This window comes from Prunus persica, chromosome G3 (assembly GCF_000346465.2).
Source record: "Prunus persica cultivar Lovell chromosome G3, Prunus_persica_NCBIv2, whole genome shotgun sequence".
Classification (NCBI taxonomy): domain Eukaryota; kingdom Viridiplantae; phylum Streptophyta; class Magnoliopsida; order Rosales; family Rosaceae; genus Prunus; species Prunus persica.
This window is the reverse complement of record NC_034011.1, coordinates 22,323,185-22,348,289: the sequence shown is the minus strand read 5'-3', so window position 1 is coordinate 22,348,289 and position 25,105 is coordinate 22,323,185. Positions and strand designations below refer to the sequence as shown.

General features: G+C 38.3%; 3 protein-coding genes and 1 pseudogene across 3 annotated transcripts; all 4 read right to left on the bottom strand.

Moving 5' to 3' along the window:
- Positions 61–7,598, bottom strand: LOC18783059 (annotated as a pseudogene).
- On the bottom strand, positions 7,723–9,559 carry LOC18782421 (putative dehydration-responsive element-binding protein 2H). The gene is made up of 2 exons (XM_007216350.2): positions 9,373–9,559; positions 7,723–8,519 (listed from the first exon to the last, which is right to left on the bottom strand). The coding sequence occupies exon 2, from the start codon at positions 8,476–8,478 to the stop codon at positions 7,888–7,890; it is 591 nt and encodes a 196-aa protein (XP_007216412.2). The 5' UTR covers positions 8,479–8,519; positions 9,373–9,559; the 3' UTR covers positions 7,723–7,887.
- LOC18782384 (xyloglucan endotransglucosylase/hydrolase protein 9) lies at positions 12,074–14,905 on the bottom strand. The gene is made up of 4 exons (XM_007215690.2): positions 14,533–14,905; positions 14,226–14,326; positions 13,483–13,676; positions 12,074–12,702 (listed from the first exon to the last, which is right to left on the bottom strand). The coding sequence occupies exons 1-4, from the start codon at positions 14,705–14,707 to the stop codon at positions 12,282–12,284; spliced, it is 891 nt and encodes a 296-aa protein (XP_007215752.1). The 5' UTR covers positions 14,708–14,905; the 3' UTR covers positions 12,074–12,281.
- Positions 18,752–22,119, bottom strand: LOC18782319 (geranylgeranyl transferase type-2 subunit beta 1). Its single transcript, XM_007215649.2, has 11 exons — positions 21,992–22,119; positions 21,798–21,842; positions 21,517–21,570; positions 21,288–21,438; positions 21,050–21,166; positions 20,735–20,801; positions 20,438–20,586; positions 19,830–19,966; positions 19,642–19,740; positions 19,419–19,494; positions 18,752–19,175 (listed from the first exon to the last, which is right to left on the bottom strand). Exons 3-11 carry the CDS (start codon positions 21,568–21,570, stop codon positions 19,081–19,083), a joined length of 945 nt encoding a protein of 314 aa, XP_007215711.1. The 5' UTR covers positions 21,798–21,842; positions 21,992–22,119; the 3' UTR covers positions 18,752–19,080.

Genomic DNA, 25,105 nt, shown 5'->3' with positions numbered 1-25,105 from the left:
TGCTTTAAATATATGCACGATAGCAACTAATGATGAAGCATATGTAAACAAGTTTAGAAAACATAAACTCGTAAGGAAGACAACAAACATATGAATAAAACAAATATATTCAAATGGGCTACTTACGCTATCCAGTAAAATACTAAACTTTCTATTCTACAGACTGATTATGACAAGAATGATGAGTATGGTGATTGGAAAAACATAACCTTGTACACCTTTGGCCTTGCATTCCAGAAAAAAAAATATTTATGCGAAGTTATCATCCCGAACAACTTCTCTGTCACCCTCCTCCAAGTTGCTGAACTGCAGGAAATGGGTGGGCCGGTGGTCCTGGTCATAATACTCCTTGGGTATCCCAAGCTTGATGTCATACTTCATACCAGACGTAAGCTTCGTCCCCATGAAATTGTAGTTCCATGAACGAATATCTGGTATCATAAAGAAACCAAGAAATCTGTCGCTGAGAAGCATCTGAACCTTCTCATAATGAGTTGGAAGGTATCCCTGTGGAGTTATATCGCCTTCGCTGCCTTGTTTATTGACTTGACGTCCCCATTTATAACCAGGTGGAGTGAGTTTATATGCAGTTAACGAGCAGGAACCTGGAGTGAAACTGCAGGGTTAAAATGATGCACTTCTCCAAATTCCATTGCGTGTTGCTGTCTAACATCTTCGCATGAGATATGACATCATGATGGGAAAGCTGAGGATGCTCATTTGGCTGCGTGTGCATCCATCCCAAAGGCTCCAAATCATTGAGGAAATCATTCTTAGGAAGAACTGATGAGAGACAAACCTGCTGGCTGGTTCCCTTCTGAGGTGGCATGACAATGCAGCAAACTTCCTTGACCTGAGGGTTGTCAGGAGGGCTTACACCGTATAAGTAACCAGCAATTTGCGTCCTCAGATCTGCAATGCCAATAAACTTTTTCAAGATGTTCTTCGGAATAATATGTGTAACCCGTTTCCTTTATCTCTTCCGAATTCACGTATAAATGATTGACTCGCAAGAATAGATTTGCAGCAGACTTTGCTCTCTCACGCCAATCAGTTTTGGACCCAGATGCTTTTTGCTCAAACGGACTCGTAGTGGTGACAATGTTCATCACCATGCACATTTGCAGTCCTTGTCGTGACTGCTGTCAGCTGACTTGCTTCTTTAGCCTGTTTCTCAATTTCTGCAATCTGTTGCCTCTGTTGAGAAGGTGGGGTAATCTCAGCTCCAAGTATGATATCACGAATCTCAGACTGTGTCAGGGCCGATGTATTCACATTGTTCTTTGTTGCATAAATCTGATAGTATGACGTCTCTTAGAGCAACCTCGACCTTCATGCATTGATCATCAGAAAGAGAAGGCCAGATGTGGTGTGGCTCAGTGATTACCGTTCTGTCAGGCTTCAACAACATATTCGCCTTAACACTGTTCACATGTAGTGCGCGAAGGATCAGAATGAGCCGGGAGAATGCAGTGCATGATGAAATACTCTTCAACCAATCATCATAAATGTTGAAAAGAACCATCTGCGGCTCAGTGGCCTTTACTACTGGATCATTAAATTTCACATTCTTCAAGCAAGCCTGGAAAGGAAGTTGCAGTTCACTTCCTTTTATGACTATGTTGGGGAAATCCAGCAAGTGAACCTCCAATGGGTCCAGCATTCCCTTACAAGTGACAATAATTTGCTTTGGCTGTTCTTCAACAGGTAGAGAACGCACAAGCGCAGCAACTTCTTCTGCGGTTTTCCACTTAGCCAACTGACCAAGTCGCTTCTGCCCCGCCCACACACTTGTGTGAATGACCTTCTAGAATAGCTGCCCAGTCCTTGGATTGAATATGAAAATAGCACCATTGATGGGTTTCGTAGTCACATTTCCTTCATATGTTTAATGGATTGTAACACGATACACATTAGTGTCATCAACAAACCAAATAAGTTGATTGCTGAAGATCTCCCCATAGTTTTGGGAAGATAAATAAGGTTCTGTAGGCTCAGATGAATACAACTGCAATCCTTTCCTTATCCGCTCCCTCAAGACATACAAAGCTGGATTTGACTTCATGATCTTGTTCATTGCCTGTTGAAGTAGTGGTTTTGACCCAGCAAACCAGTTACCAAACGCAGAATGTAAGTTATAAGCCAAATCAATACCAATCACCACCCCTGTGGGAGAAGGATAAATAGACATGCTGTCAGTTGTGTAATCCATAAACTTGGCTCGAGTGTAACGTTCAATGTCATGAGAATCAGTCTCCCCAACGGAGTTGTACATCTATCCAGTACTTATTGCTTGCTTTCTGATTGAACACATCCCTTGTTTCAGCCACAAGACTAGGTTTTGACATTGCCCATCTATGGGCAGCAAAGAGAAGAATGTCAGCACAGGAGCTGTTCATTTTGTAACTTTTCCTCGGATGTATAGTTTCCTGCTGCACAGTTTCAATTTCCAAAGCATCCAGCTCCTGATCCAAAACCTGACAGAGATCCACGACAACACTTTCATGAATCTTCTGCCACAAGTGGGCTCGAAATATCTGAATCAATGACATCTTCAAGGTTGGGATCTTACCAGGCATTAAAATTCCTGTCAGATCTAGCTGCACTTGGAAACCCACATATACATTGGCCCGATTTATGGTTGGCGACCACCAAAGGGTAAACCTACGATTGGGGATTTGGTTGAGCCCAGATCTTTGTGCATTGGTTAACTTCTTAAACTTCATAGATTCCTCAAAGCCAGACGCCTTCTCCGAAAAAAGACCCTCCCAAGTAGGGAAGTATGTTCCTTTGAATAAGGTGTGCTCAAGTATTTCCTCAACACCTCCAAGAGCTTGGATAACATCGGTTCTATAGTTGTTCAAGTTCCACAATTTTCCATCATGCCTCTGGTGTGTCCACCAGAAAGGATTCTGCTTCAAGACCTGGTACTGCTTAAACTCTGTGTGAACTCTCCACCCTTTGTCGTAAGCTAAAGTGTGACGGTCCTTCTGGAACAAAGTATTTATGCGAGGTACTCCCCTATCCCATGAATCTTCCAAATCTTCAAGGGTTAGATGCCGATTTGGTGCCTGAGCTTCCTGCCTTTTCATTGCATATTCTGCCCAAACACGCTGTGAATCTATAAATTCACTCTCCCATGGCTGTATGTAACGGTAAAGATTTGGAATCAGCTGGTCCTCTTCATGACTCATTCCACTCCTAAAGTGCGTCACACCAAAATCTGTCTGCTGACTGTATCTGACCCATAGATAACATGCCAAGACCTCCAATTTCTTTTGGCGTCTAAAAGTTGACAGGTGGAAACCTGCTCGGCATCTTCGAATTCAATCCAATCTTAATACGAGTCTGAATTTTATTTTCACATTTCACCAGCAAATCCAACAGCTCTTGTGTATGCACAGTTGCTTCACGGAAGTAAGTCATAAGACCAATAAGGGCTGTATTCCATTAGTTGACTACTTTTGTGAATGTTGTGGAGCCTGAGGACATAAGGATCTGCCTCACACGATTCTCAAACACCTTCATCTGTTCATCATCAACTCGTAAGAAAGCAACTGCAGCCCTCTCCTTTGTCTGCTCATTCTGCAAATTCCAAACTCCATCTCTCGTGCTGCTAAATGCTTCCTGACTCATTCTTATCTTGGGAAGTATCCTAATTTCAAACCCGCACAAGCTGAAGAGCAAATTTGGATTATCCTTGCTGTAAACAGAAACAAAGCTGTTTTCCCACTCCAAAGTTGTGACGCTTCGAGGAAGACGGTTCTTCATATCCCAGAAAACGCTCCTCCCAAGATTTACATCATGTTTCATGAGCCTCATTCTGGCATCTCTTGGCCAGCACTTCTTATTATTATATCCAACAATATTTTCATTATTGGGATCTGGATGCTCAGTCAGATATCTCTGGATAAGGTCTCTAGCCTCCTCGTGAGTGAAGCAGAACAGCATATGCACCCTGTCTATATATCGAGAGTACAGCCTGATAGGATGCCGAGTCTCAACCTTTGTGTTCTGATAAGTAGTGAACTCATTTGGCATCTGCTGTGGACCCACAATCTCACTGGCACGAGTCAATCCAAGAAGTAACAGATCCACAACAAGCCCATAATATTGCACCACAAATGATGCAAACTGAAGACCACGTATAAGACCATAAGAATTTGTATGATTCATATCTTTGTAACACAATAACACATTGTTTTTCGCAGTGATATAATCAGCAAGATACCCGTCAAGAATCAGACCTAGAAGCCGATTTAGCATTATCAAGTCAATCTTTTCAAAGAACTTCTCAAACTTAGTCTGAAGCATCACCACACACTGCCCCTCACTTGTGTCCCATATACTCTGTAAATTGTTTATTCCCTGACACCATTTATAAACCAAGAGTGGGGGTGGCTCTGAATCTGCAGGCTTGATCCAGTTTGGGAAGAGATGCATTTTGTCAGCCTCATACCATAAATATTGATCAAGATATGCATCTGTAATCTTCTCAAGAGGATCAATCTCATAAACTGGAATGAGAAAGCTGTACAAATCCATGAACTGTATGCCAACTTCTTTGAAGGAACGCTGACTGAGCAAGTGGCGCTTTATTCGTGACAAAGCTTCATGTGGGTTATCATAGGCTTGTTCAATGAGACCCAGTTCCTCTCTTTGATGCTGGTTCAATCTTACAGCCACAGCGTAAGATTCCTTCAACCTGTCGAGAGCAAGGATAAGTAGCTTTGTATCATGCTTGTATGACAAAGGGGGGAACTTAATGTGGATGAACTTTCTTGACTCCAACCAATGCGCAGTTGTCGTGTACATTGCAACTCCCTCTTCTGGTGTAATATATGGACCATTTTTCCGATAATTGTGTTGTCGTTCCTGCTCTGCCTTTAGCCAAAGGCGAGTCAATCTCCCAAGATTTTTCAGACAAACTGTCTTATCCACTGTAGCACCTCTTCTTATACGTTCACGATTATAATGAGCAACATTTGTCCACCAATCGGCCTTTGACTTGACATAACGAAGAATCATATTCTCTATGAGAACTGGCAAACCAGGAACCTTCCAAGGAATATTTGCCTTCCAACAACGCCATGCCTCACTGAGATGCTGCAATATAGCCTTGGCCTTATTTTGCTTGATGCCCTCTGGCATGGCATCGAGAACATCATGCATGACAGCAGCTCGAAGCTCCAAGTCAAAATGGCTTTCGACACGCTGCTTAGTTACAGTCTTTGCCACTCCTTTCGAATGGCGCCCTTCAAATTTTCGGGCAAGTAAATTTCCCAACCACCTTTCCAGAAGAGGTACTATGCCACGAAGGAAGAACAACCACACCCTCCACATTGGTGCCCAGAAGCCACTTCCAGGTCCTCTCCCTACTGGCCCAGTATTGAACCAGTAGTAAATCAAGTGCTTCAAATCTTTGGACATTCTAATCTGCCGCATCAACCTGTACTTGTAACGGTACGTGCCAGTCAACTGACCAACATGGGAAAATATGTACTGCAGGCCGTCAGCCAATTGGAAGGCATCAACATTACCCAAACGGAACTGGACATGGGCATCAACTACAAGCTTTGTCAACCGCAAGATATCACGACCGAGATGAAAAGCATTACCAAACCGAGATTTCTTACGCTCTTTTGTTGTCAAGGTTTTCACAGGCTTCAGATTAAAATTATAATCAAGGTGAAGGTAATTCAAATTCTTCCTATGGATCAATAGATTTAGCATGTTATATCCCTGCTTACAGACTTGAAGACCCGCTTCAACCCAATCAAGTTCTGTAGTTCGGAAAAATTTGGTAGCTTTAAGAGATCTAAACAGCTGCGTCTTCTTACGAGCCTTGGGTGGTCTATGATGCAGCTCATTCAACACAAAACTTTTCAACAATTTCTGATAGCTGACACGAACTTTAACTGGATACGAGGGAGGACAATGCTCTTTATACCATTCAGACACAAGAGGTATGTCTTCTGCCCGTCCCGTCCAACCAGATCTCATGTTAAAAGGGCGTGGGGCAAACAACAAGGAAATTCCTGCAGCTGTGGTGTCAGTATAAAGCTGAGTATCATTCAAAAACGGTTCCAACCCTTTCGGCAAAACAAAACCATCATCTTCCTCCTCCGCATCATCATCATAAGTTTTCTTTGTGTTAGTGCTCAGTATTGGGTGTATCAGTGGATCATAACAAAACGCAGGTATATCAGGATCCTCAGTTTTTATGTACATAATCATGGGAGTACGATAAACAGAAAGCTTTACCTTCCTGGGTCTATTGTTGTAGAGATGAGGGAATGCGACTCTGTACTCAGTTCGGAGAGGCGACCGGATAATGAGTTTGTTTATGTCATTAAACTCATTCCAGTCCTCATCCCCTTTCTCCATGCCCCTATACAAAGGTTCAAACTTGGGTCCACCTGGTATACACATATTAAGAGCTTTGGCAGTTAAAAAAGACTCCCTATCAAACAAGTAAAAATAATTGCGGTCAACCAAATCGGAAAGTACCTGCCCTGCAAACCGGTGAAGCGTTTCCATAATCGGAAGCTAGAGATGCCACCTGCGATAACTTGGACCGTTGATGAGCTTTGTCTTCACCAGAGGCTTATGGTCATAAAACCAAGAACACACAGCAGAGTCTTCTTCTTCATCCAACTCCAGTTGAATTGGCTCCGGCAGATCAACAATATCCAACAGATTATCAGCATAGTCTAACGGAGGCTCCTCGTCATCGAATGGTGGAAACCGCGTTCTCTTGAACTGCTGACGATCCCTCTTCTCCCTCCTCATCATAACCCACATTGTCCCCCACTGAGCCAAATATATCGGCTCGACAACCAACGGCACTTCGTTCACGAAAGTTATTGCTCCACTTACATGGTACAAAACCTTAACTTCACGGGTCTGCTCCCATGGCATTGGCATATGAGGAACAAACTTAAGCGCTCCCAAGTACACTCGCTTATCATGTTTAAATCTCTTCGACGACATGTCCCCGTGATCTCTAAGCACCTTACTCGCGTGTTCCGCAGGCATGTCCTCCTTCTCCGCCTCGACAAAGCCGAACTTTCGCTTAGTGCCGTACCGCTTCGATTCGAGCTTCTGCCATGTCCGAGCCCTCTCGAAGAGGGTGGGCTCCGCCATCGGCGGTGGAAGAACCGACGATGCGACGGTGCCAGGTGGCGCAATTTCGCCGTTGCTCTGCATACTACTGCGAAACAGAGGAAGAAACCAAATCGAATTGTGAACCAAATATTACGGTGTGAGAAAAATCGTCACGAGCACTGTGTTTCTGCGTGAAGAAGTTTTCTGGAGCTTTAATGGCGGTTTGGGATTTCCAGGGTTTTGTTGGGGGTTTTGGTTTCGCTCTTGAAGTTGGGTTTGGTTGGCGGTTTATATAGATTTCGCTTCAGAGATTTACCGCCTTTAACAAGAACTCCTTTTGCTTTTGATAAAAGGATTCCTATGGGCTTCAGGACAACCCACTAACAAAATTACATATAAAAGCATTAGCCTTGGCTTTTATTCAATTTCTAAAAAATTTCCTCTTCTGGTTGGGAAAGCATTAGTCAATTACTTTTCTTTTTTATCCTTTTTCGGTCGACCTTCGGCCAATTACTGGAACTTACATTAGTGATAATCTTCAATGTATGTGAAACTTGCATCTCATCATCGGTCAGAAACCGCCCATGGGAAAGGTAAGAAGCTCTATACTCCAAATGAGAATTGAAACAAAAAATTTAAAAATTGCTCGTCTCCCAATTACAGTTATCAAAATTCCTGTCATCTCCCACGTACAATATGAAAATCCACCCTCCACCATCACCCAAGTATGTATACTAAAAATGTACATCATAATGCCCGAGAAGGTCAGAGACTGACTCTTCATTCATCTTCTCCATCCTCATTTGTTTGATCTCGATTCATCGTCGTATCCTCATTCTCTACACTAGGGGAAAGATAATTCACCTTACCCTGAGCAGCACAATCCTCCGAGTGGTCTGATCTTCCTGAGGATTCTGAACCTGCAGAGGTTGCTAACGAGGAAACAGCTGAAAGAGTTGCCCTAGAAGAAGGATCCTTTGACAAACTGGAAATTGATATATTAGGAAAGTTAAGGCGCGCAGCAGAACCATACATGGCCCTTGCAGCTTCATCATAAGCAAGTGCAGCTTCAATTGCAGTTGGGAAAGTACCCAGCCAGAGCCTACTTCCCCTGTTTGGTGTCCGAATTTCTGCAACCCACTTGCCCCATGTCCTCTGCCTAACACCTCTGTAGTTACAACGAGAGTTCTCAGGCCCGCCTTTACCCTTCATGCATCCCTTCTTTGATCCCTTGGCTGGTACTCTACGAATTGGTTTACTTTCATCGTTGCACGAATCCAGATGGTCGTTATATGCTTTCCACTTCGCAAGAGTCTCAGCCACAGGATTAGATCCATCCTGTCTTGGATCTGTTTTGACCAACTTGGTCATGCAGTTAACTTTTGTACTGAACAGGAAATACAATGAGTCACCTGCCAATATTAGAAAGAAGGCTTTGTCTTTAGAGATAATCTTTATTTCAAAAGCGACACTTAATTACCGGCCAAATTTGCTTCAGCTACGCAAACCTTAGACAAAACTAAAGAAAAAGCAACACCTTGAAACACCACCTAGTGCAATGCCCATAATCAAGCCAACATACGGGCACGCAAAACCGCCAACATACAATGCAACCACATATCCTTCAATTACTCATTCAGTATACAGACACTAAACCTAAGTCTTCCCAGGATTAAAACAGCAGAGAGTAAACACAAAGAAAGAAACCATAAACTATATTCAGAAGAGATCCTACAATGCTAGGAAGACTGTTAGGCCTCTCGAAGCTTCCAATAATTATACCATTTGTACAAAACAATGGAAAAATGACCTCCATCTACTCCAAATTCAAAAACATGATTGTGGCATATTGCGTTTGGATACATGGAACACAAAATAGGAAGATGCAAAAAGATCACTTAGTTTGACTTTTTCAGGCAAACAATTCCAACACCGACATTAATTTCTCTTTCATTTTCCCGCACAAACCATTTAAACTAAACATTCAGTCAACTAAGAATTTCCATTTGTTATTGACAATACTCTTCCAACAAACAAATAAACAAAAACTAACTCAATTGACAATCTTGCTAGAGCCGCAAGCTTGCCGCTATACACAAAATCATAAATTTATTAAATATCAAAATTATGAAACAAAAATATAATCTTTTAAATAAATTCAAAACTGGACTGGATTTACGTTCTCAGTGAAAATAACCAAGCATAGATCTCATCAAATTTGACAACAAAAGTAACAAGCAAGAATTGGAGAAGCGAAAAAGTTACCTTCTTTTGCTCCGGGACCCCCTACCCTCGTGTCTCAAGGGGTCTGAGCTCAGAAGAGAAAAATGGTCAAAGCTTCATAGAAAGAGAATTTGGAGCTGAAGAGAGGGCTAGGCGTCGACAGTGACAACTGACCAAGCAGTAAATGTGAAGAAAAAAGAAAAGCCCTAACCGCCCCAATTTGCCCCCAAATGAATTGTAATCTTTAGCTCGCTCTTTATCTTCAGCTTTTTCATACTTTAAATTTTGAATTTTGAACCCAAGTCCCAGCCCAAGTTGTAAGCTACAGGATGAAAGAGAACCCATAAGCCCAATAATCCTTGGGCTGAAAAACCCAAATGTTTCAGGAAAGTTTTGTTTTATTTATTTTGTATGTTAATTTTGAATGTCACATCATCTGGTTTGTCTTTGATGTTGGATCAATTATATTGGTTTCCTATTTTTATTGTCTAGGGTTTTAGCTCTATATACGTACTTATTTTGTAACTTATTTATATCTGTTTTTTTTTTTTATACAAACGATGATCTACTTTAATTTAATCTAAATTACGGAGAGGGGGATTCGATCTCAGGTGTAGAGTGAGGAGTACATTAGCTCTAGTCAACTTGAATTATTCCAAATTTGATATAACTTTAATAAAATATAATTCAGTGTCTCAAAATTCATTGCTATTATTGATAATGAAAGTGTTTCTCTAATATCATTGCTAGAATCTTCGTTTCTTGTTCCTTTGGATTCTCTGCCATGACATGTGATCAACATTTTTTTGTGTGGTTCCATTAATGATCAATAGCAGCTCTTCCATGCCAAAGCTAAACATGGTTGATTTATACTTGTTGGGATTAATATGAGCCCCTTTGTCTGTTCTTGTTAGCCTCTAATTACATATAATATTCTCTTAAAGCATCTTATAATGTATGCTGCTATATATATATATATATATATATATATATAATGTTCATTTTCTGTTCAACAAGTTGACAAAACCACTTTAAGCTTATTTTACATTTAGCTCTGTCTCCCACTTTCATCAGTGCCTTGAGCCCTTTCAGTTCATGATGAACTCAAATTTGATGCCTATCAGCCACCATCATTGTCTTCCCTAGATCTTGATGCTTCACTTGTTTTTTGTCCTCAATGATCAAATTCAAAGCTTTTCCACCCATAAAAAAGATTGGTGGGTGTTAATGGGGCCTGATGTGTTTTACTCTGAGAATTAATTATTGCCTTTATTATTTCCTGATCTACCACCTCATCTTGTATCTCTTAAATGAGTGGTAGCTCCATCTCATCATAGCAAAAGAATAGAAAAAGAATACACGTTAAATCAGTCAAGTTTTGTGTTTAACCAAAAAGAAAACACAACAGAAAGCAGAGTTACTGTTATATTTAACCCATCTACAGCAGAGGACGCTCCTCAAACAGAAAGATTTATGTGCAACGGAAAATAGTATTGTTTTGTTATTTCCGATCAAGTGGAAAAGTTATAATTGGTTAAAAGACAACAAAACAGTTCTATCTCTATTCCACATAAGTTTTCCTCCTCGCCAAGTAAGTCATTTGATTTGATTCTTGTGAAATGGCTCCTTTCAGCTTTTGTGTTTTTTCCATTATTTACTCTGGACCAGATTAATTCATCTGAGTGGAAAACCATCACCTTCTTTCAACCCCCTTTCATGTCGTATCTTTTGTATGGGACCTAGGAGCTTTGGATTATGTCATGAATCCACCAAAAACCAGCAAAGTTATCCCAAGTTACAGTTGCTAGGTTGGCCTGTAGAGAAAGGAACCTCTATGATCCTCAAATATAAATTATTGGTCTCCCATCTAAACAAGGTCAATCATGCAAGCTAGTCCATAATGCTAGGTTTTAATTTCTACACAAGTTTCACGTGTTTGTGGCAGAGGTAATAAGAAAGCTCTGGCCCAGCAGTATAGGAAGAGATTAGGAAACAACAGTCTTTCAACCCTTGAAAGAAGAAAGCTTGAATTCACGAGAAAAGTTAAAGAGAAGCTTTCAAACTGTATTCTTGTGACCTTCCCTGCTTAATTTGATTTCTTCCCCGCACAAATTGTCTAAAATGCATGTCAAGCGTTGTCATATCACTTTGAAAAAAACAAAGGCACAAACGACATTGTTCCCACATTCCCCTTTCAAAAGGGAGATGAAACCAAACCAAATAATGCCATCACATATTCACATGGCCAATGACTTTCGGTTCTTTATTAACTTCTCTTTAATCATGACCTGCAAATGTTTTGGCCCATAATAATAAGTGTGATTTCATGCAAAATGAATTTATAGCTTTAAAGATTCGTATATCCGAGATTCTAACTTGGATTTCCATTTCCCAAATATCAACTTATTCATTGATATGAAACACTTAACCACTCGGCTTGTTAAAAGCCAAACCTTACCCTTGTTTCACTTTCATTGCCTTTCACCACTTGCCTTGAGGACTGAAGAGGCTGGCCCACTATGACAAAATGACATCCCAAATTTGGGGTCCACTATTTGTTTCTTTCATGCATTTTCCTTCCCTGTCGCATAACTTTTTCCCATTCCCTACCTACTACTATCAACCATGATTGTTCTCCCCGTGACCTACAAATTATACCAGGCAACTGTGAACGCATGCAAGCTAGCAATTTTTTACGATGTTTGGTAGTGAGCAGTAAGTCTCAGTATCACACAAGTAAAAATTTAAGGAAAAAAGGAAATTCATATTTCACATTGAAATTACCACGCCTATCATACAACCTGAGACCCAATGAGAACAAAAGAAACGAACAAAAGAAAAAAAAAACATGGAGCACATGTTCATAGCTTTTTAACCCCCCTCCTTTTTTCGCCCTTTCTTTTATACAAAGTTTTTCTTTTTCTCCTTCAATCTTCCCAAGGCCATGAACCCTAGTGGCGGTGATGAACACACTCAAGAGGTGTCACTGGAAACCTAGCAGAATCAGTGCAGTAGTCATAGAACATGTGGTGAGCCTTGACCCACACGAGCTGGTGGTTCTGGTGGAGATTGAGGGCTGACAATGTAGGCTCGTCCCACCAATACTTCTGATCTCCACTGCTGCTGCACTTCTTTGCGTTATCTGCTGCTGCAAGAGAAACTGGGCACTCACAGGCATTGATTTCAAAGCCCTTGTAGCTTGCAATGAAGGGTGCATGGGACCAATCTGTCTTGACCCTACCACCTTGTGTGGCCCAGTCATCTGCATTCCATATTGAACTGTAAACCCCCATAGCTTGGTCCTTGGGGAAGGGCACCCCTTTGTTTTCCATGTTGGTGTGGACTCTAATTGGTGTCTCATCCACTAGAAACCTGAACAAAACCAATAATTGAAGAAGAATATGTAAGTGAAGGGGAAATTCAACATAGAACTCCGAGTGTAGGGATAAATATTCTAAACCTACGAGTCCCTTACGTAAAAACTTATATTTAACATAAGGAACCCACCAGAAGAAAGAATTATAGGCCCATTTTTATTAAGATATAATTTGTCGCTTTTACCGACATCAAGATGAGAACTTTGAGAAGAATATCATATTTTTATTTTTATTTTACCCAATGGGGTCTCTGTCAAACTCTTACAATACTACCTCACACATGAGACATGATGCAGTACGGCATATAGCAAAATGCCAAAGCCATTGCTTGCCCAGTGGGCCAAAACAGAGCAAACGGGCGCCCCCCCAGTGTTTCTGTAAATTTTACACATAAAACGACCCTACAGAGTACAGACATCATGTAAGATTCGTTCCCTTTTCCATGGGGCTTTTTTGTTTTTCTTTCTCAACTTTATATTTAGACAGAGTGGGGGCAGGCAAGCTCCACACGCTGCCTTCATGACACTGGCAGCTGGCTTTTGGAATATGAACTGAAGGATGCCTCTGCTCCATTGAAATCGTAATTACTAATGACCACTTATCACACATGTACACATAAATCTTTATTTATTATACACGTGATATTTTAAACTTGTCTAATTAATCTAATATATGAAAGGGGAAAGTCGAAGTTGAGTGCAACGAGACGAGCTCACAGTCACCATGTATGCATATGTACACAGAAAATGTGACGAGAGAAGGCTTAAGTGCTTACACTACTTGGCGCTGGTTCCAGAAGATCGAGTAGGAGTGAAACTCCGTGGTGGGGTCGAACCAAAGGTTCAATCTTTGCTCCCTGTTGCCGACACCATTCACATAAATGTTGGTCTGCACTGAGTAGGGTTCGCCTGTGGTGTTGCCCAGGAACTCAAAGTCAAACTCGTTGTGAGATGGGCCGTCCGATGACATCTGCACGAACAAGTCAAAAAAAGGAAAACAGATTGAAGAATTAAATAGAAATCACATCACCCATAAGATATGATATTAATATCATTTAGTGCATATGAATGAGTAAAGGGGAATTGAATTTCAGTTGTCAGAGTCTGATACATGTTAGTTGGTTCCATAAAAGCCAATTCAAAGTTCACAAGATTTTCTATATATGGATTTGATTATCAAATGGATTAAGCAATGAGAAAACAATTAGTAATAAGATTAGAACAAATTAATAATCAAATCAGAATTAGCAAAAATAAAAACTTCACTAGAGTAAACAGAATGGGTAAGAGCTACTGGTAGTATCAGTAGCACAATGATGGGTCAAATAAAGCCAAGTCTAAATAAATAGTATGTCAAATCGATCAAACAGGGGACCCAATTGGCACCACAACAAGCTGAGCTGTTTTCAACTTCCAAAAATTAATATGTTTTAAAGCAGAATATCAGAAAATAATGGAATCAAGCAAAAAAGATTTGCTTTTTGTTCTGAAAAATACACTGGTAGTAGTGTTTACTCACATAGAAAGCAGTAACTGTTCCAGCAGAGTCACCCTCTACAAGCTTAATCTGAAGGCTCACTTTGCCAAACAAATACTTGTTCTTGGATTGAAACCCAGCTCCTGAAATTTCAAACCCACCGTCATATTAGTCCAAGCAACAGGCGGAGCAAGCATTATACAAGAAAACAACCATTTTTGTTTTGCATAATGAACCAAAATAACAGAGCTTTTTTTGGGTAAAAAAACAGAGCTTGATGCTCTGCTTCAAAAACTCTAAAGAAATCATTAGAGGTAGCGATTGATTTTCTAAAGAAAATGGTATATACCAGAGAAGTTGTCAAGTTTCATGTGAAGGAGCTCTCCTTCATGGGTGAAATGATCGAAAGCCCAGGTTGGCTGGAAAAGCTCATCAAACTTAGCTGAGCTGACCAGACCCACCAATGCAAAACCCACAAACACACTCAGAAACAGAGACATAATTTTAAACGCTGGAATTGCCATGGAAGAAGAAGATATTAGAGAGAGAGAGAGAGAGAGAGAATGAAGCTTTCTTCTTTTTCAACTCTGAAATGCCCTCAGTCCCGAGTCTGGAGAGCAACACGAAAAACACTGCCTTTTATAGCCCGTTTGAATTGGCTTCTCTCACAAGCCCCTTCACCAATTTCACTGTCCACGTCACTGAATTCCACTCACCACATCACCAGCCACGTATGATTTCAAATTTCGATAAATACACCCCAAGAGATTAAAAATGTAGCCGTTGCTCTGTTCTCTGTGAGGCCCTCCCGCTGATTAGCTGGCCAAAGCTGTGAGACTGTGGAGGGGCACTACTGCCCTTCGGTACGACATGTCCATGCCCTAATACAGATCTACTGCGAATGAGGCCACGACACGTGGGAAAGTCCAGCTGGTTCACTGACGAGGCCAGCTGTCAATGAAGCATCTCTTGGTGGTATTGGAGAAAAAGCTGGGGAATGGAGCTGTGTTTTTTTTTTTTCTCTTCACTTTATCTTTGTTTTTTGTTTTGCTTTGAGTAATGACAGTGCCAGCTCAGTGCAATCGCACTATGCAATGCTATAATGGCAATAAAACCTTTGTTTTCTGGGTTCTTGGGATGGGGGCCATATTTTGGATATTTTGGATATTTTTTATTTTTATTTTTATTTTTAGTAAGAACATTATTGTGTACGGATATTAAAAATGAGATCATGGGTGATAATTTGATGCAAGATATGACATGATTCGAATTCAATATAAAGTCAAGCCGGGTTTAGTGGAGGGATTTAAAAGAAATGATTTCGATTTGAGAATAAGCCTGAATTTGCTATAAAGATAAGAATCACATTAGACGGGAGGTAATATAGTATGAAAATGACTACATGAAATGAATGAGTTGAAATCCATTTATCTTCTATGTTTTTATTGTGCAAAGCTTGACATACATGAATTGTACTAATCTAAACGAACAAGTTTACCTATAATCTAAATCCATCGATTTGAAATTCTTCCATCTGAATGGAGAATTCGGGTTATACCAATACAAATATGTCGCGTTATGATTATAAGTACTAAACAACTTGAGGAGCTGATACTCCAATATAAATGGTTAATTATAGTATTTGTAAACCAAAATGCAATTGGATTGTCCTTAAATATGGGCTGCCTTTGCATCCCTACCTTGAAACATTGGCAGCATTTGTATTCCACATCATGGAAGAGCAATGTCGGATTTGATTAAATGAGTAGTAGTTGACTCATTTAAATACGTTGATGTGGAATATAATTTTGTTTTTTATAAATCCCTGCTATGGATTGGTTGAGGCAAGAGAAGTTGTCCACCATTAATGTATCTATCTATATATATAAAGCAAAAGGCAGAGAATGGTGAAACATTCCAAATACCAGAAAATGCCTTTGGTTAATGCAAACATTAAGAATTCAAATTATTAATTAAATGAGGATAATACGGTAAATTCACACTTTTCATATTTTAAAAAAGAAAAAGAAAAAGAAAAAGCAGATAATGGATCCTATTTTTATGGAACACAACTACCTATTATCTTTTTTAATTCTAAAATAAATTTAAATTTTTTAAAAAAAAAGCCTCTCGCAAGCGCGGAAGCGCGTGCGAAGAGGCTAGTATATATTAAATTAAATATAATATTTTATTTTTTGTTTAGTTTATTTATTACTGTACCTGGTATACAAAATAAAATCATCCTTTTACAATGTAACAGTGTATTTGTTCATCGTATAATTTATATATATACAGTAAAAGCATAAAATATTCAAAATATTAGAAGATAATATAGTAAATTTATATTTTTTATATTAAAAAAATTTATAATAAATCTTATTTTTATAAAACACAACTACTCATTATTTTTTTCAATTCTAAAATAAATTTAAATTTTTTATAAAAAAAAGCCTATCACAGACGCCAAAGCGCTTATGAAAGAGGCTAGTGTATTATAAAAAACAAATTATTGCAATTATGCTTTAGGATATTGGTTTACAGCCTTAGGAAAAGTTTCTGATAATGTAAAAAAGAAAAAGAAAGCTTATGATCATCCAATGGCATAGATCCACATGGCAAGAGATATTTTGTAGACATTGTAGTAAACAGCCGTTGAATTACTTGGCAGGGCCGCTGGCCCGCAGCGTTCAATTGGATGGGACTGGCGACTGGGACCAAAGAATTCACCAACCAAAAAATAAAAGAAAATGGTAAAGAATTTTGTACTTTTTTGGCAATAATAATGAGTTGAAAAAAATCAGGATTTCTTTAAGAAATTATTGCGTTTGGTGTAGCGAGATTTGTCTTGACTTGGTTACCGAAGGTGTTGGGGTCGATTTACATGGGTGATGAAGATGTTATATTTGTGATAAGAATTAATTATGGATTCTTCGAAAAGTTAACGATTAGTAATTAAATGGATTCAGTCTTATACATACACGAGGAAAGTAATTATAAAAAAAGAAAAAAATTAGTTCTTCTTTATTTTATCACTTAGGATTCGTGCAAAATAAAAACTTATGCACGGTTTTGAATGAGAGAAGGAAGTGAGGAATCCTCTTTTTCTTTTTGTTATTTCGAAAGTAACTACTTCAGTTCTGACAAATCAAATTTTCGATTTATTCTATAAATTACTCATAAATTCTTCTTCTTTATTTTTTAGTAAATGAATTATGCAAAAATATAGTAAGTGAGCAAGTGTAATTGCATTTATGGTTTCTTGCAAACAAAGAGCTTCCAGGCCTATATGATCCATCATATCTATAGGCTTATGAGGCAACATGACCATTATTGGGAAAACAGTTGTACGTGTACAATTTCACTTTCAACCTCACCAAAGCTCCCAATTTATTTATGCCTACATTGATTCACATCAAACTCTAATTTGGGTTGCACTCAATTTAAATGGGAATTCAAATTTCTTAACATAGAAAATGAATAAATAAAATAAAATGAAACAGTGAAATATTTAAAATCACGTGTCAGATTAAACAAGGACAGAGGGAGGTAGAGTGCACGCATGTTGGCATGAACATGTCTTTTCGATCATGACGCCTCTTAATCCCACACACATTCTCAAAACTCCCACTCTTTTTTTTTTTCTTTTTCCAACAAATACCCTATTTTATTGTATTCAATCCCAATCCAACCCCAACTTCGCCTAAAGTTCTGGCAATCACATGCGTACACGTAAGGCTAATGTTTGAGGAATGCTGACGTGTGTCTCGTTGATTGATTAGAATCTGAGGCTTCCCTTAGTCTAGCTTCCACAGGAATGAGGGAGGAGGCAAAGTGGGCACGTGAATTGTGTTTGAAATACTGAGGTCGGCTGGGATGGGATGTGGAGGGGATGGGATTGGGTGGAGGTGACGGCTGTTTTCATTGGAAATCTCCAATGAAATGAAGAGAGCCAAAAGGAAGAGCCAAATCGATCCCGCAAACTCACACGTGATAGTATACTTTATAATATATATATATATATATGTAACATGTATAATGCACGTCGAAGAATTTGATGCTCAAATCTTGAATCTTGTCACACAAGGTCACATGCAAACAAACATTAGCTCTCTCTCTCTCTCTCTCTCTCTCTCTCTCATATTGTTTGCAAATTGCAAGTGGCAACACAACCTGGATGCAATTAAAGACATTTTGGCTCTTGTTACTTACCGTTTTGTGACTGAGATGCGATGTGATACTTGTTTTATGTGATTCGGGTCATTTTGTTGTGAATTTCTCGATGACTAGATAATGTATGATCATAGATCAAATGTGCGTAGATGATTTCCAACCATTGATTAAATGTGGGTTTCATTAGCCGTTCAAAATCGAATACCCGAATATTGGAGGTGACGAACAATCTGACATGCTAATAAAGATAGTAGGGCTTCTTCCCTTGATTGATTTGATGGCATATTTGTATGTATGCCAATGTTACCAAGTTTCAATTAGATTAGACGAAAATGTATCATGATACGTATCAAAGTTCAGTCATCAAATCTACCTATTTTCTACAAAGAAACCAAATAGAAAAGGGAATGAGATGATAACTTGGAATTGGATGACATCGAATGTTGAAGAACAGGGACCACAATTTTCTACGTCCAGACACAGTTCAATCCCCATACTTCATAAATGAGATTCATCATGGAGTGGGATGGTGGCTGCTACAGGCTACAGCTGTGAACTTAATTACTCATTTCATCCAACTACCACTGGAATGTCTATGGATCATCCAAAGTGAAAAACGTATATTCTACATATCAGTAGGGTGTTGAGAGTTGCGACCTATTAGAGAACCACAAAAGTGTCAAATTGCAGCAAGCTCAAGCAAATCAGAGTGTTGCAAACACAGCCTTTATCTGTCTAAAATAATCCTATCTACAACATCAACCGGCAAAGCGTACGCTGGATCTATGGCTTTCAACCCTGGATATTCGAGAAGGGAGAGTCCTGCATCAATAAACATAAACTTTAAATGTAATGTGATGAGTACTGTAGAGAGAAAATTACACAGAGAACACAAATCATCTTATATAAACATTTTCGCACTATATGCGGTTCATAAGCAGGTACTAGCTGCCCTTGTGAACCAAGATGGAAACTAAGAAGCTCTAACCAGAAAGATTTCAACATGCCAAATTATTATGTGAAGAAGTTTGGAAAACAAACAAAGCAGAGGCAAAGCAATTATACCAGCTACACCAAAGTAAGTGTGGTAAACATCAACAGCATCATCTGGTCTGTCAGAAATTCCTCCATTTTCAATGTCCTGCAATTTTCAATAATTAGCCAAAGCATCTCAGATAAATCCATAGTTACATGATTGGAATTTCACTCAGGAAATACGAAAACAGGGAGAATGTCCACTCCTAAAGGATAATCCAAATGTACAAATAGCTCGTTAGGTAAATGTAACCTGGCAGTCTAAAATGAACTTGATAAGCTTGTCTTTATTGATCCAATGAACTCTGTCAATCATGATCAAACTAGAAAGAGCCCACCATGAGTAGCAGACCTGAAATGAATAAACAATTCCATAAGGTAGAGTCCAAGAATGTTAACAGGAACAAATTCAGTTTCAATTTCAAAGAAAAAAAACCCCACATCAGGAAGTTTCTCTGGTCGACCATTAAGACCTCCAGTTTTGTTATCTTGCCGCTCACATAGCCACCATCCAAGAAGGTCCTTGTCAATATGATGTAATGACCCCGTGATGGCAAGAGCACCCACACAACAGAAAACTGCAGTCACAATGTGCAGAGCAAAGCTGTAGTTTTTAGTCTAATTATGCCATTTCTGGATCAGGCATGTGGTGGATTAAGCAAGATTAAGGATACTCCACTAGATTTGGCAGTTGGAATGATGTAAAAAGAGATGTGTCACATGACCTTAGCTAAAAACTTAAGTGAAAAAGAAAAAAATAATGACAGCCTTAGCTTAAAACTTAACTAGGTGATGTAAAATGCAAGAGTAACTGCTAACATCCGTTGAATGGACAAAAAGGAAACAGCTTCGATGATCTATTGAGTTTCCATCAAAATACAACTGAATCTGAAGTCAAAAAATTCTCTGAACAAAGCCTATACAGAGTTCGTTTAACAAGCAAAATACAGGGGGGGAAAAGCCTAAAAATGGACATATAACAAAACTGATTTATTAAGCACTAAACAGAAAGTAAACATCCTAGAGACACTATAAAGTAAATAACTTACTTTGACCTGCATGAGACTCTGCACCAGGTGTGCATCCAAATCCACCATCATGATTCTTACAACTTAAAATGTAGTTCACGGCCTTCTCCACATTGATTTTATCCAAACGATGTAGTAATGAGAGACAAGAGATAGCAATATAAGAAAACCTAAAATCAAAAGAAAGTGTTACTGTTTTGTTAATTTCTTTTACAAGAAACAGCAAAGAATTTGTTACTTGGTCATGTTCTGCATAAAGAGATGGCAACTTCAACAAATCATAAAATTCCCAAAGTAGAGGAAATTAAAAAAGATTACCGTGTATCAATTTCACCCCACATGTCCCCTGAAAATGATCCATCTTCATTCTGCAGCCCAGCCACATCTGAGTTTTATATTAAGTTGCACAAATTTGCTTAAATTCAATCTTCTTTACATATTTAGTTGTCTAATTTTGTAGATGGCTGTCTCTGTTTACATCTACTTTTAGGAAGTTATAAGCAGCCTCTCAACACAAGGCGTAACAATTATTTTGAATGTCATTAACCAATGGAAAATATATATATATATATATATATATATGTAAGTGGTAAAGATTTATTTCAATTTACAAAAATATATGCTAAAGGATACAACTCGCAACCTTTTCAATATCCAGAACATCAAGCTTGTCGAACAAGGCCAAAACCTGCACAGCACTTAAGGTATATAGTACATGTGGGTCATGCCCAATGTTACCACCAAACCCACCTGCATAAACAAAGCTGTATCATCATTCTCTCTACAACTCAAAATCACCATACAAACAATGAAGATCAAAATAACAGTTTAGTGTTGTTGGGCTGGCTAAGAATTTACGCAAAGTACAAACCTGAGTCATCTTGGCACTGGAGAACCCAGGAAACAACCTCCTCGACATCCACGACGTGCAGCTTCCCAAGAAGATCAAGAGCAGTCAAACCCCAGTATGCCCCATTCATTCTTATATGCTCCATCACCACGGACTCAAAAGAATCCTTCTTCTGAGCATAGCATCACCATCTTATTACAATAAGGTATAAAGCAAAAGCATAACAAATGGATTCGAATTAAAGTCAGACCTTTTCGACTGATACAATGAACTGAACATGTTTCTGACTTGCCAGCTCCCCCATCTGTGAAAATTTCCAAAATTAGGCATGGCTATTGTAATGTGTGCAAGATAGGTGTTTGTGGCTCTCAAAAAGAAGACTAACCAATAAATTCAAAACTATCTCAAGCACAGATGACAAATATATTAAATGAAATCATTAATCCGGAACTATGTATCAGCATCTGCTATTATAGTTATGACAAGTTTTATATACAATGTGAAGTGTGAGCATAGCACAAGGAAAATTACCGCACTTTACTGGGTTCTCAAGATTTTTTTTTGCTGGTTCACAATCTGAAACAAAAATCATTCCATTAAGATAAGAGAAACTACAATTCATATCGATCACAACCCAATCATTTGAATTATAGAAAAGAAGACTCAGTAATAATAGAAAACAAACAAATCGACTGAAAATTCGAGGGAAAAGAAAGATGACTTACCGACGGCGATATTGACTGACTCAGTGACGACGCTCCCTCCACTCGACTGAAGAAGAAGAAGGGAGAAAATTAGGGAGGGACGACAGGAGCTGTGCTGTTTTCTTTCGTGCTAAGTCTGGCGGAGGTGGGCTAATGGCGTAGCTAAAGCGGGCTTTTGGGGTGGGCTAATGGGCTTTCTCCAGTCTTCATTATTTTTTCCAGCTTTTCTTTAGTTTCAGTGCAACAACGTAACATGTTTGGTAAAAAGAAAATTAGAAATTATGGATATAAACTTTTTAATACTACACTGGTAATTTGACCTCTAAATTTGTACGGTACTTTCAATTTACACTGTATTTTTATAAAAAGTTAAGAATGCAAACATTTTTTCAGTTAATGGCCCCATCGTCAGGATCATTTCATCCAGTTTCCTGTTAAAAAGTGTAATGTGGAGGATTTTGACAGTAGGAGGACGTTAGCTTTAAAAAAAGTTTGCATCCTCAATTTATTTAATAAAAAAAAATTAGGGACCAAAAAATGAAAGAATAAAAAGAAAGGAAGACAAATGCCTCAACCAAACAAATAAAATAAAATATTATTGCTTTGATGTTTCTCAAATTTAGGTTCTTTTTTTGGTGTCAAAATATTTTTATTTACTTTTTGCATATTCCTTGAAAAATAAGCTAAAAATGAATGATTTTGACAATTAATTTACAACCCAGAAATAAGATGGCATATTTTCCAAGAATTTAAAAGTGGCATGTATTTTTAATCTATACCCACCACTTATAAGTTATATAGCTGGTTACTCATTCAGTACCAAATTATATTCTCTGCATTGATGAACCTTACGTGTGTATATACTTAATTTGCTTCATTAATAGTGAAGCTATTTAGGCGGTGGAGAGTGCATATGGGCTTAGCAAAAAAAGTTGAGCTTCACTAGAGGCAGAGACTGATGGAGTGCTTTTTTCTGGTCTGCCGAAATGGTCTTTGAACCTCAAGACAGTCAGTGATCTCAGGAAAGGGTTGACAAAACCCAGTGATGTTTATGGTACTTTGGATCAACTTGAGCTTTTTACATCTGTTTGTTGAAAGGTTAGAAAATCATTGTTATGTTTATGTACCCCCCAAATCAAACCCACACACACACAACACACAAGTATTATATGTATTCAATTAGTTTTATTGTTATTATTATTATTATTTTATACAAGCGATATTTGGAAATGGGGGAATCGAACTTCGAGTACAAGACTATGAGGGATATTAGAGGAAAGAAGAATCAAACTTAGAACGTGAACGAGTAAATGCTCTTAACTATTTCATCGACAACCTCCTCACGAGTTTCCAATAATTTAGCGAGAATCAATTGCAACTTATTGGCAATTTTGAGTTGCATATATCTACTCAGTGGGCTGATTTGTGCAAAGTGGTGCAACGACAAACTAGGCACACACATTTGAAGAACATATATATTGATAATGCATGGATATCAATGAGTCTCGGGTAGTCTTCTTAGTTCACACCTATTTTTTACTGAATCCAAAGATTACAAGTCCGACACTTGAATGCTTAGAGAACCAGCACAATCTCCAGTTTTCGACTATGCAACGATTTGGGTACTTGGGCAGTACGTATTTTAATCTAACTCAGTCTCATGCATGATGTGTGGTAGCACTCATAATATTTCTGAGGAATCTGCTTGCAAATTTATATAAGTAATTTGATTGATAATAGCTGAGTAATCTTCTCCATTTACATAGCAATTTTTAAAAGCAGTAGCAACCCTTGCTCAGATTGCCCAATGCACACAATGGCGGATCCATAAATTTTTGTAAGGGTAGGCTAAATAATTTTTTTATTTTATATAAAGGAGATATATTATAAGCTTTTTTTTCTCTTGAAACAAAAATGTAAATAAAATTTTATAAATCAAACAAAGTCACATTACAAGCAAATATAACCATAGTATTAAATGCCGATATTTTCATCGATATTTCGGCGAAAATATCGTTTTTTTGGACAGACGATATTTTCGCACACAACCTTCCATTTATCGTCAATATATCGATAATTTCGTCGATATTTTCGAGGATATTTCGGCTGCGATATTTTCGTTCAATATTTTGAATCAAATGGTCAATATATCGCGATATGATTTCTGGTTCATTTTGAGGGTTTTTTTGCTGGAAGTTTTTTGAGGGTATTTTTTCTAGCTGGAACTTTCCAAGATCCAGAGATCACTTTTTTTATAAAAAAAATACCAGATCTAAATAAATAAATAAACTTTTTTTAAAAAAGGACTCAAATAATTGTTTCTGCGTGATTGTTTATTTCCAATAACGTCCCATTTGAAATATTGGATTATGTGTTTTTTGTCTTTTGTTTTTTTGTTTTTGCTACTGGATTAAGAGGTCTTTCGTCTCCAGCTAAGGCAGCCTGGTAAGTAGTGGTAAAGTTTTCTTTTTCATATCATCAAATTAAAAAGGAGGAGGTTTCCTACTTGATTCAGGTTTATATATAGGTAGTTTTCTTTTTCATATCAAATTAAAAAAGGAAGAGGTTTACTACTTTATGCTAAAATATGAAAACTATAAGAGAATATTTGTTTGTGGGAATTTTCTGTGTATTCTTCTCCTTATAGGAGGTCATATTTATAATACAACGAAACCTGAATGGGCAAGTAAATAATAAATTCCTAAATCTATTTACAGTAGGAAATCAGGAATTAAAGTAAATCAATTACAATTATAATAGGAATTTTTGGTGTGTAAGGAAAGTAAGTCAATATCCACAAGTCACGCCAACACTCCCCCTCACGTTGGTGCATAGATGTCGCCAATGCCCAACTGATCCAGTGAATTGTGGAATGCTTTACTGGAAATCGCCTTTGTCAAAATATCTGCCAATTGATCCTCGGATTTCACAAAAGAAAACTGAAACACTTTAGCCTCAAGCTTCTGTTTGATGAAGTGTCGATCCACCTCAACATGTTTAGTACGATCATGCTGAACCGGATTCTGTGCAATGGCTATAGCAGCCTTGTTGTCACAAAAGAGATTCATTGTGGATGTAGGTTTATACCCGAGTTCAATAAGCAACTTTCTTAACCAAAGAAGTTCACAAATCCCT